This window comes from Paramacrobiotus metropolitanus, unplaced genomic scaffold (assembly GCF_019649055.1).
Source record: "Paramacrobiotus metropolitanus isolate TYO unplaced genomic scaffold, Prichtersi_v1.0 Parri_scaffold0000325, whole genome shotgun sequence".
In the NCBI taxonomy this organism is placed as follows: Eukaryota; Metazoa; Tardigrada; class Eutardigrada; order Parachela; family Macrobiotidae; genus Paramacrobiotus; species Paramacrobiotus metropolitanus.
In genome coordinates this window covers 18966-31217 of record NW_026570545.1, presented here as the reverse complement: position 1 = coordinate 31217, position 12252 = coordinate 18966, and the positions used below count along the sequence as shown (strand labels likewise).

Sequence of the window (12252 nt, the reverse complement as noted above, 5' to 3'; positions counted from 1 at the left end):
TTGGGCATTCACTAACCTCAAAATCTAATAAATATGTATTTATTTTATTTTATAAATACTGAAGAGCTTGACTGAATGGCTAGCCGAAAATTCTTACAATTAGTAGCTAAAGATGCAGCCTGCCAGGTCACCTTGGGCAACCGTTAATTGTTTCTCACAAGTTTCCATTAATTTTCGCAAAAATGTCGGTTGAGTGGTTTTTGTGGGCATTTTGTAAATGATCCCACTCCATTCATTTAATCACCGTTTAAATATTATCGGTTGTACAAAAAAATTCAAGTTTTCAGTTCGTTAGATCGGCAATATAAAAAAAATATAAAGTTAAGTACATTAAAAACGTGAAAAAGAACCGTGAAAAATGCAAACAAAAAGAAAAATTGCGGAGGCTTTCATAGTTTTTATAATACTGGTCGAATTTAACCGGAAAGCTTGAAAACTGTCCGCATTTCTACATGTAAATATTTACGTAGCTGGCCTCGCTGGGGTTTCATATTTAAAATATTTCTCAAAATCATTTTTATTGCTGTACGAAGTATATTTTGTATTTTTTCATTCTTCCATACCTCGAACACAACTGGTCGCGCGCTAGCGCGACCGATACTTGTACCATAATTATCATTATGGCATAATGATAATCTCTATATAATAATCGCGTAAGCCTTAATCTTTATTGAGTCCGTCAGCTCAACGCACTGATCCAAACTGCCATGACTATGTATCATTCGATAGCCCTTAAAGTGTAGATTTGCCATCACAAATCCGTTTTTCAAGAAAAAGTTAAGTTTGAAGGAAAACTTTCAAAAACTTTAACATACAAAGTGTATGGGAAAACCCAAGAACCCACCGCTGCTAAACCGACCACCCCATCACTGTCTCAACAGCCAACACGCTTTTTTGACAGTTTCGATGCAGATGGATGGAACTTTTACGTTCCATGACAGATAATATTCTATCGTTTTTATGTATATTTCTCATCAAAATTTAATTTTCAAAAAACAATTAAACGAAAGAAAGAAGACAAAGGGGCTGCGAAGATTCTGCGACTGTTGGATGGTTAAGTCTGATTTTAAAAACGTACCTGACCCCCGCACTGGTTTATTTAGTTTCCGCTTAACTACGCTGTGAAGTGCCTTCCCGGGCGGGCGCGATTGCCTTTCGTGGCAGAATTGCCCGCGAATTAAGGCAAATTTGCTACTTTTTCGTTTTCAGTAAATAAGGCAAGGTGGTGTTGAGAAAGACAAACAGGGAACTTGGAATATTTAAGATCTGCTTCGAAGGACAGCAAGCTGTTTGCGTTGCACGTTGTGTTTGGATTAAAGAACCCTAACACATACGGTATCAATGCAAATCCCACTTTCTGCTCAAGCTAAATCATGTTCAGTTTAAAATGGGTAGGGTGGAATTGATGTGGAGCGAATTGTACTATGTAAGGCGGAATGCTTCATTGTTAAGTAAAAAAGGACAAATGAATTTTTCAGTTCGCTATATAGCATGCTGGAAAGGGCGCAAACGGAGCTCGCGAAGCAGCAAGCACGTAAGAATTTCATTTAAAGTTCTCGCTTTGAAAAAGAATTACCGTAAAAGCGAAGATGGAAAGTTGGAAACCCAACGAAATGCGTCTGTTCTTATTTAAATTTAAAGTTTGGAAATGTGCTCTGTGGTTAAGGCAATGGTAAAAAAGAAACGGCGATAGCAAGTAAAGCGGTTGCTCTGTCAGTGTACTGATCGTTTAACTGGGGTAAAGGGCACCAGTGGACCGCGCTGGCATCTTTGGGTAGGCGGAAGGCCGCCGGGGGGCGGCGTGGAGCCCAAAAAATTCCGGGGGGCGGCCCAAATTTTGAAATCCGCCTGGGGCGGACTATTTTTAAAAAAATTTTAATAAAAAATTTCAAAAAATTAGAAAAAAGCTGTAAAAAAGTGTACAAAATACGAAAGAATGATAATAAGTTTAAAATAAACCTAAAAACTTGAAAAAAACTCAATTATTATTTTAAAAAAATTCGAAAAAATCAAAAATTATTAAAAATTTAAAGCGCCCCCCTGGCGGCTCGGCTGCGCCAAGTTTAAAAGTCCGCCCGGCGGCGCCAAACCGAGACTGGTGGGGCCGGCCGCCCCCACCGCCCCCCCCCTCCAACGCGGGCCTGCGGCGGGCAGTGGTATTACTATTCAAATTGGGATTTAAAGTACAAGTAAACTGTTATCGGATAGTCTACGGCTCTAAAGCTTTAAAAAGCGCGGAATGACAAGTATTACTATTCAAATTGGGATTTAAAGTACAAGTAAACTGTTATCGGATAGTCTACGGCTCAAGCGCGGAATGACAAAAGTCTAATAAATTTACGGATGCCCTGTTCAGCAGGTGCACGAAATTTAAATGACTGATAACTGATCTGGAAATTAAAAAATAGATGGGGAACTAATGAGGAAATTTCTCCTCTTTAACACGCAGAATTTTGCATTTCAGGTTTAAGGTCATCTCTGCAGTCAATAAAGCGGCAGGTAAATTTTTCAGTAGACATTATCGTCATCTGTGACTTTGTTATATTGTAGAATTTTACGCTTCGTCCATAAAATAAAGGGTGGTACTATAGGCACCCATTTCACCGCCGTTTGCTTTAGGCATCTTCTTTTGCACCCTGTTTTACTGTAGACACCCCTTTTCAGTTAAATAGATAGTTCTCGCACCCGGTTTTTTCCGCCGACTATAGGTACCTATTTTTAGTTTTTTTCCGCATGACTGAAAATGGTTTTTTTGACAGTTTTTTCGGTTCACAAAAATTTCTTCAACAATCTGACATGTGACTAGGTCAGGCATTCACATAAAAGGTGTACAAGGGAGTAGGGACCACATGCGACAAGGGACCGGTTTGGATGATCGGGCAGCATGCTGCAGATGAGATCATTTGACTACGAATGGTTGGAACGTTTCTCTTTGATGGCGCTTGAAAGTAGCTTCGAATGCGGAAAAGCCAAAAAGGGCGGGTAACTGCAGGGTAGCCTTCTGGTAGACCAGGTCATTGTCAGATCGTGGATGATCTTCGGATGGGTTACTTATTACAGAATTGGACAATATGAACACAGAGCCGTGTCAGTTCTGCTGGAGAGCTCCCATGTATTACAAGAGAACAAATCTGAGGTCGATAGTGCATATGACTTTCAGAAACTTCTATAAGGTCATGAAATTCGCTCTTAAAACATAGCACAAGAAAACAAAGGGTGAGCTTATAGCTTTTGCACGTGACAGGGTGCAGGGATTAATTAATGGAAAGTGGTGCCCACTTTGACTCAAAGCGGCTGCGAAAGGGGATGCCTGTAGATAACGGGGGTAAAAAGGGGTGCCTATAGTCACTTCCTAAAATAAAACTTGTACTTTACCTGCAGGCTGCAATTACAGGGCGTACTTGCACTCACTCACTTGCCGTGTCGCCTCTCTCTCTTGTACGTATGTGTGCTGCTGCACTTCACTCATCCGCTGAAGCGGATATACGCAGCGCACACACTGAGCGGCGCTGCTCTCTAGTCCCTCTCTCACAGCACCAATCAGCGTTCATACGCTCGCGTTGGATCGAGTCCAGTCTTTCGAACCCAAGGCAAAAAAAATGATGAAAAAATCAGTTTTACATAATTTGCACACATTTCTTTTGGCTTTTTTCCCCTACATCTTCCGTCGCGACTCCGACCCCTACCATGGCACCGCCGACCACCATGCCCCTGCCACGCATGAACTGGAACCGTTAGATGAGGTACTCCGTATTGGCATTTCGTTTCAGTTACTGTACTTCTACCTAGCGGGCTCTGTGCACTGGATAGTTGTTGCATTTCTAAGTTTCTTACGGTCATTAACCCAGAGGCGTCTGTGCAGTGGACCCTGTTTCGCAGCAGTGGTCGTAGCTAGTAGAGTCAATGTCAACGGTTACAATCTATTAAAAGTTTGACGCGGTTGCGGGTTCGTTACAAATTCGCTAAATCCGCAACCGTTTGAAGATACTGCCGCCCGAGGATGGGTCACGGATTTTTCTTAGTTTGCGAATCCATTAATTTTAGTTCGGCTGCAACGCTATTTGTCAATTTTTCCCCTCAATACTTTATGGGCGAACATTTTTGGTATTTTTGGTGAATTTCAAACTTTTAACCGATTGTAACCGTTGACATCTTTTGTCGTAGTTCGCTCACTCATTCGACTACTGACCTTGTATGTAATGTGTACCACTGTACCGCATAGCGGATGCGCATTCACACAGCTGGCGGCGCTGTAGCTGTTTTTATTTCCTACAAATTCTTTGAAATGGAATTAAAATATGGGCTTATAGCTAATTTGAATAATTTATTTGAATGGTTTTGTCGATGTGTTACAGTATTTGATACAGAGAAGTAGATCGTTATTACATATTACATCAGATTTCTTTTTAATTGGTTTACGATTTACGTGGCGGCATTAAGTACTAGTTTATATTTCTACAAATTACAACACGAGTACTTTTAACAAAAGCTTTGGAAACTATCATTCATTAAGCATCAATCGACAGCGGCGGCCTAATCACACAGAAAATTTGGTCTAAATTCGCTCCCATCGGCGCCGTCCCCATGATCGATGCAGCATTTCCTCGCTGCATTTCGATACTGATCCGTTGGCGAAGATATTCCGTGGCTCGTTTTTCGCCGGTTTCCTGACGTATTTTCTGTCCGAATTCCGTTATTGTTCGGACAGCTTCCGGTCCGGGTGGTCCGAGCGTCTCAAAGCCCAGAGCACGGAATAGGTAGTCCTGGCCGATATCGCGATATTTCTCGATCTTGCCCTGCTCGGCCTGTGCTGCTGCTGCTCCCGCTCGTGTGGAAGTCGCGACGATGTGCGATATGGCCATTGTATTGACGCACGTTGCGTCCCATGCCAACATCCGTCCTCTCTCCCATGGTGTCAAGGTAACGCCGTCTAGGCGCTTGCTGTCTGTAGGGAAGATACCTTGTGGCTCTAGTTCGCGTTCAAAGCCAGCCAATGCGAGGCTGCGCTTCACAATGGCGTTAAGGCATTTATGCGTAGGGATTCGTCCGCGGCTTTTTTTGCAGCTTAAGCCGTGGTAACCGCGGGCATCCGCCCACTCACCGCATACACAGCGGTGTGGGGTGATGATCGGTGCTCCAAGCCGTAAACCAACGACGATTCGTACAGCTGAGTCTGTAAGGAGGTTGCCAAGGGAGGCAGCCGGAAGCGCACCCAACCATGCGCCGTTTTCTTTCGTGCTAACACCGTTCAGTCTTGCCTGTTCGGAGATGTCGTTCCCAGCTACCGTTCGTAATCGTTCAACGGTGTTTTGGACAATAGGATTGTCCCATACCTTCTGAACCGGTCGCGCGTCATGGTGTGGGAGGTCTAGTTGGGTTACTTCTTGCCATTCTGCAGCAGCATCACGACAGTAGATCTGTGGTTGGAACTCGATAATTTCCGATGTTAATGGAGCCACCGAATAAGCAGAGGCCAGAAAGGCCGGAAGGGCAAGCGTTTCGACGCTTCGAATTCCGAGACCGCCTTCTATTATCGGAAGAGATGCCTGCATCCATATGCCTTCAGTAATGTTGACATTGGTAATGCTAGTCAAACTTTGGCGAATGATATCGTCAAATGCTTTTAACAGGGCTTTCTGTTGGTAGCATCGGCTGGCGCGCAGTTTATAGATCAGCTTTACTGTGCCCATGCTGCATCTTAACAAGTACAGAGCCTGGTGGGCCGGTATTAGATTTAGCCGCTTTGTCATTCGGGCGATTACCTCCGTAACACTGACTAGTGCGCCTGCAACCGCATCATCATGAATTGGCGCACCGAGGTAATGCAGATCCTTCAGCTGGGGACAAAGCAGGTCTGGGTACGCATGAAGAAACGCGCCGTACACAGTTTGGCGTTCTTTCTCGGAGCCTCCGATAACCATCAGCTCGCATTTTGCTATATTAAGCGTTAGCCAGTGCACTCGTAGCGCCTCCTGCAGTGAGCGGAGATCGTCAAAGACATCTTCAGGGTCTCCGCCGAGCGCATCATTGTCAAGAAAACACTCTTTCAGCTTCGACTTCAGGCGTTTGTGAGGTCCAGTAGTTGCAAGGCAGTACAGTAGCGGGCCTAGAGGGTCTCCTTGCTGGATGCCCGCCTGTGAAGATACACTGTACTTGCCGTGTAACAGTATTGATGGTTCACCGTAGCACTGCCACACAAACTTGTAGTACTCCGGCATGAACTCTTCGGCAGATTTAAGTATGTAGTTTTGGTCAAGGGAATTGAAGGCGTTCTTGACATCTAGTTTAAGGAAAACCTGTGGCTTGTCCAGAATTGCAGCATCTTCGATAAAACTGCGTGCGGCATGGACAGCGGCCTCCACACCACCTTTCGTTGCGAAACCCAGCTGGATTGGCTGCAACTTTTTATTCAAGTGACGTAACCTGAAAGTCACAATGCGGCAAAACACACGCCGCAGGCTTGTTCCCACTGCAATGGGGCGAATCCCACTATCTTTCTTCTTGTATGCAAACAAGTTTGCACCATACAGCATCGGGGTAATGTCGTGGGGTACCGCCCCCTTCAACATTATGTTCGCAACGGCAGCCAGTGATTCACCTAACTTTTTACCTAGTTCATGGTGTTTTCAGACTGATCAGCTCCTTCAGATATTGCGGTCGTAATCCATCACGGCCTGCAGCCGATCCATTTGGGAAGGCCCGACCTGCTTCTGAAATTTCTGCAGCAGTAATATCAAGGGCTATCGGCGTTGCGGGTCCCGGAGGCGGGTGACGTATCGGAGGGTTTGAAGGGTGCTTCTCCTTCAACGCAGCGAAGCTCTCTGGCGTCGCGGGCAGAACCGTTTCTTCGGTGGTTAGCTGCCGTACAGTACCGCTGACATTGCCGTCCTGGAGCTTGCGGCTGACTCGCTTGCGGAGCTGCACAGGAGCGTCTGGTTCAGCTGCACGGGGAGCGCGGTCCGTCGAAGGACCCTGTATTAATTCGGGACCATGGTTTTGGATGTTTTGACGGATAATATTGGGGTAAGACAGGCGTGGTCTTTGGCTTAGCGCTGTTTTTGGTTGCCCAATGGTTGCGTAACTGAAGACGAGGAGATCAGTCCAAGCTTCACTGGAGTTATTGTCCGTAACTTTCTCCAGCGTCTGCAGTAACGCTTCGGCCACTATAATGCGGGTGCTCTTCGGGATGTGATCGGGAACTGTTTCGCGTAATCCCGCCAGGCGGGATGGGAGATCAGTTGGTACGGTGCGCTGCTGATTATTAGTCGAGGCGCTTGGTGGGGGCGGTTGAGAACGCAGCTGACGTTGTTCTGCTTTGGCGCATTCTTTCGGTTGGGTCTCCAGGTGTTTCGACAGATACAATGCACTGGAAAGGACTTTCAGGCACTTTGGGCATTGAAGGGGTTTCGTCATTGTCGTCCCTTTAATAAAGCGTTCGGCCGAGAAAGAGATCTGAATTCAGGAGATCAGAAAAGAGTACTTACATGGTGTGGAACTGTGGCGGCTCGATAACTGCGGGACAACTGCAAGGACAGTCTCTCGAGAAGATCTCCAGACTAGGTCCCGCAGCCACCCTTCGGTACTGGATGAGGGAAATTTTTCATCCAGGGGCAAAAACGAACCCAGTTGGAAAAATCCGACACAAAATCATGATCAAATTTTTGTTACACGGTAATTTTTGTTACAGTACTAGTACAGTACAATACTTGCGAGGCAAAGGGGTGCCTATAGTCTAAGTGGGTGCGAAAGGGGGTGCCTATAGATAACGGGGGTGCCTATAGCCATTTCCTTTTCATTTTCCTCAATTTATTATGTGCTTTTGATAGAAATTTTGTTTGATAGAATTTTTTAAGAATTCTCACGTGGTTTTTGTTTGTCAAAGATGTCGAATGGTTCGATCTCGTTTAAAAATAAAAACAGCAAGATTACCCGATTTAGCGTTAAGACAAAACATAATAAAATTACAAACAAATCGAAGTTTTACAAATTTAACGGGCATAAATTTTAAATTTTTGAAGACATGACCTTTGGTTGTCCACAACTTCTAATGCTGGAAGTAATTTGAAATTTACAAATTCTGTAAGTACGTACAAGATGCTGTTGGATCAAAAAACGATTGATATAACGCGTGCAGACGTGATAAACTAATTGCTGCACTGTAAAGTCAGTACAACTGGATGAAGTGTAACACTTGAACCAGCATGCTTGTGTTTTGCAGCTTTCATTATTATCATTATTACCAAGTAGAAGTACGTAATGCACGGTTTGCACATTCTTTCGGTTGCTAAGCTAGGTACGCATCCAAGTATCCAATAAATATGAAGTAAAATAATACCTCGTATTATATGAAATTTTTATTTGCTTGTAACATGTGCTTAAGTACTGTCAGATCTTTAAAAGATTTTTCAAACCTTTCTTGGATTGCGATAATTTTTTTCAAAAACGTCCTGATCTATTCTGCTAAGTGCTTGATTTTTCTACAAAAATTTTAAACTTATCCTTCGGATATTGAATTACTTCTTAAATTGCAAACTTTTTAAGAGGCAATAATGTTAAGTGCGTGATTTTTCTACAAAAATTTTAAACTTATCCTTTGGATATTGAATTACTTCTTAAATTGCAAACTTTTTAAGAGGCAATCTTAAGAAAATCTTAAGATAAGATAGAGATATGTATGAACATTAAAGGAATAATTCAGTAACCATGACAAATTTTAGAAGATCATGGTTTAACGAATGTGCATAAGTGGAATTTACCTAAATTAATCAGATGTACCATTAAGCCTGTACCGACACCAGACCAAAAAAGCGCGGCGCCGCAACTTAAACGCCCCGGGCGGTGATTTCGGGGTGGGGTGGCTTTTTTTCTTTTGTGACATATAGGAAGGGCGTTTAAAACCGCACGGGGAGCGTTAATATCGGATTTTACGGTATTTCTGAAATAATTAATAGTAATAGTATGACTACAGAAACGCTTCAGAACCAAAATATATTAACAGAAAATATTATACAGAGAAGCCGGGTATAATGTGTATAATGGGGTGTATAATGTGGTATAATGTGTATAATGGTCGGGTATAATGCGGCTTGTCTTATGATCAATGTAATTTAAATTTGTGCTATCAGTTATTTAGCATGAATACTGCCAGCACGAAAACAGAATTAAAAAGACCCTTCAGGTTTGATTCTAACTGCCATCTACAAGCCCGTTTCCGAAACGGGTGTGCAAACAAACACAGAATCTTAGGCGAAAAATAGTATATACATGACTTTCAAATTTTGTTTGGTCAGGCCCTTTACACGCCCTGTTTTTTTAGGTACAGCACACTTTGTTGTCACTCTATTAACCTGCAAAAATTAAGTAAACTTTTTGTGTGAGATGGGCCTGTGACGTTGCCATGGTTAGATGCGGACATTAGTGAACCAATTAGACTTCACCTTTTCCCAGGTCCAGTAATAAATGTACTGCATTTTCCGCATTGCAAGATGCCCACGGATAATCTACTCTGCTGATAAGTCATTCACAGTTTTGCCTGTTGGCCGAGATTGTGTATCCATCAGTATACGGAACTTGCCGTCCGGTTCAGGCCTTACACCACGTAAATTTACAACCAGTATAGTAAAAGCGGATTGATAAATGGACTCAAATATGCATTAAAATTGGTGATTGCGTTAGGCGCCTGTAGATGGACTCAGATATTGTATGCTGAAATTTATCTATTGAGTAAATGGAGATCTAGCAAACATTTTGAATAGGTTTGCCACAAAATTGCATAACAGTAATAATCATCATCGGCATAACACAAACCACCAACGAGTAAACGACCAACCAAACCAGCAAGCTACCAAAAGTGAAAACTAACCGCGCGTTCAAAGCAGTTTAAAAGGTCAGTTCATAGAATTCAATGACACAGGCCAAATGATGCTGGCAGTGAAAGACCTCAATATTCAGTAGTCCGGCACTGGCAGTACTGGATTTTTGATCCAATGACGATTTTGGATTTGTGGCGACCTGCACCATCCCTTGACATGCCACCAGTGACGCATATCCGAAACGACCTTTCGCTTTCGGTTTTGCTGATGGAGAATCGTGCACAATTTGCACCACGATAACTTGCTAAGTTCCGGCACTGCCAGTCGCGCTGCAGCCGGATCGATTCGCCACTGGAAATATTTCCGGTACTCGCTGGGGTTGTTGTCCAAGAAGTGCAAATATTCCGCCAAAGATTCCGGATTAGCAAAATCCAAAACGTTGATAAAAGAATGTGGAGGGAACAAGTCGGAATAATTTGCCCCACCGTAGACAACCGGAACCGCGTCGTGACTAAAAGCTCGATAGATTTTTTCTGTGACGTAGTCCTTACAGACGCTGTAATAAGAAAAACATGCTAGTCAATGGTCATCTCACAAACACAAGAAAATGTAATGGTAATGCTGTGGTTAGCAGCTTAACGTAGTAATAAAAGTCAATAAAAGTGTATGCGCAAAACCCGAACAAAACTGGGAGCAATAATACTGTGTTTTTTAAAACATTTCAAAAAGAAAAAGAAAGGAGTAACAAAAAAGAAGAAAACGGAAAATTAGCGCTGTAACTTGTTATTCCTGTAACATCCGCGATTAGTCTTGATGCGCAGCGTCTCAAATTTATGTAAATTTCTTGCATAGCTGCTTTAAACGTTTGCAGCACCTGTTTTCATATGCAAGGTAAAACTTGTAATTCGCCAGCAGTCTGTCACAGATTTCCGGTGTGCTTGCGTTACATTTTTTCGTGCCACATGCCCCATAGACATCAATATTGGCGTACTTCAATAAATTATCAATGTAAATGTCGCGATGGCTGGGGATAGAGTAACAGTTGGACACAAATATTGCCGCCAAGCGCGTCTTGTTCCGTAAAATCTGATCAATTTCGCTGCTGCTGTTCAAAAAATGTGGCTTGAACCATCGAAAATAGTCGTCCGAAACAATATCGGAATCCAAACGGTAAGTAAACGTTAAATTAAAAAATCCCGAAAGACCGTTCAGGTCGTTCCAAGTATTAGCTGGCGACTCCAGGAAGAAAAACACGTAATATTGGTATGCCCAACGTTTTGGCGGAAGGTTGTCCCACAAATGATCCCTTGTGTGAAAAATGACAGCATCGCTTTGAGGCAGTCGACTCCGGTCGCTCGACACAATGCAGTTAGAATAGGGGCAATCCATTATGCCAGATCGTGCCCTCTGGAGCAGTTCGGATGCCGATGTCAGTTCTTCTCCAAAAAATTTTGTCCAAAATAATATGTGTTGCTGTCTGTCGGCATTATTTGCGGTCATAGAATTGAAAGTAGTTTCAGTCGCCGGAAAGCTGTTGTTTTGCGCCATAGGCTGCAATAAATGGTTACTTAATTGCGTCGTTACTTGAAGATGGTAAAGCATGTACGTTCCTCCGATAAGCGCCATGAGAAGTACACTTTTACCTCCATATGTTTCGGTAAAAACAATGGCGCGTTCGCTACAGTATCTAGCTCCGCGCATGCTGTTCTTTAAATAAACATAAACTGGAGAATGAGTCTTCCAGTAGAAAGCCAAAGCGTTACACCAAATAGTGATAGCCATCTAGCGTTCGGTACGAAATGCTACACAAGAGATCTTATACTATCTGTTTTACTACACAAGTACCTTCTTCAGCACAGTCGTAAGTACTGTATGTACATAATGATGTCATATTCTGTATGTCGTGCATTGTCGGAGCGCGATAACCTGCCAGGATGTTCGCCTATCATACTGTAGCCGTACAAATGAGGTCTGTAGCGAAGACGTACATCTCATTGGTGCTAGTTCAACGGGGAACATCTGAATGTTTAAGTACTTGTACGAGACGACCAGTTTATCCAGTTCTAACGTGGATTTTCTAGACTTCTGAGATTTGTCTAAATGCTCTGAAATCATTCTTCCCCTTGCCCTTGCTCTTCCCCAATGCCTTTTCAGCTGATTAAAAATATTTGTGCACTTTGACAATCGCGCCGGGATCGGTTAACATGTTCGCAATTGCATAACTCACAAAGTCCGTTATCTTTGATATCTTACGTTAGGCGTGAAAAAACCTAAGAAAAATCATTCAAAGAAAACTTTGGAAACGTAAGAAACCTAAGAGAAACCTAAGAATAACCTAAAAAATCTAAGAAACCTGAGAAACCTAAAAAACAAAAGAAACATAAGAAACCCAGAAACCTAAAAAAGCTATGAACATTCTATGAATGATAAAATCAATATC

General features: G+C 42.9%; 2 protein-coding genes across 4 annotated transcripts; both read right to left on the bottom strand.

Moving 5' to 3' along the window:
- Positions 1-4435: 4435 nt before the first annotated feature.
- LOC129602087 (uncharacterized) lies at positions 4436-6576 on the bottom strand. Its single transcript, XM_055501048.1, has one exon. It carries the CDS (start codon positions 6567-6569, stop codon positions 4509-4511), a length of 2061 nt encoding a protein of 686 aa, XP_055357023.1. The 5' UTR covers positions 6570-6576; the 3' UTR covers positions 4436-4508.
- Positions 6577-9665: 3089 nt separating this feature from the next.
- Positions 9666-11753, bottom strand: LOC129602086 (alpha-(1,3)-fucosyltransferase C-like). Of its 3 annotated transcripts, none has more exons than XM_055501046.1 (3): positions 11456-11648; positions 10687-11363; positions 9666-10368 (listed from the first exon to the last, which is right to left on the bottom strand). In XM_055501046.1, the coding sequence occupies exons 1-3, from the start codon at positions 11459-11461 to the stop codon at positions 9948-9950; spliced, it is 1104 nt and encodes a 367-aa protein (XP_055357021.1). In that variant the 5' UTR covers positions 11462-11648; the 3' UTR covers positions 9666-9947. The 3 variants fall into 3 exon arrangements, with proteins under 3 accessions (XP_055357021.1, XP_055357022.1, XP_055357019.1); XM_055501047.1 differs by lacking the exon at positions 11456-11648 and adding an exon at positions 11658-11753 and having other exon boundaries at positions 9668-10368; XM_055501044.1 differs by having other exon boundaries at positions 9668-10368; positions 10687-11648.
- Positions 11754-12252: the final 499 nt, after the last annotated feature.

Excerpts from the sequence above, each read along its gene's own strand:
- LOC129602087 (XM_055501048.1), bottom strand. The coding sequence starts at position 6,569 with ATGTTGAAGGGGGCGGTACCCCACGACATTACCCCGATGCTGTATGGT.
- LOC129602086 (XM_055501044.1), bottom strand. The coding sequence starts at position 11,594 with ATGGCTATCACTATTTGGTGTAACGCTTTGGCTTTCTACTGGAAGACT. Across the intron at positions 10,369-10,686 it reads TACCTTGCATATGAAAACAG|CGTCTGTAAGGACTACGTCA; the intron begins GTGCTGCAAACG and ends TTCTTATTACAG.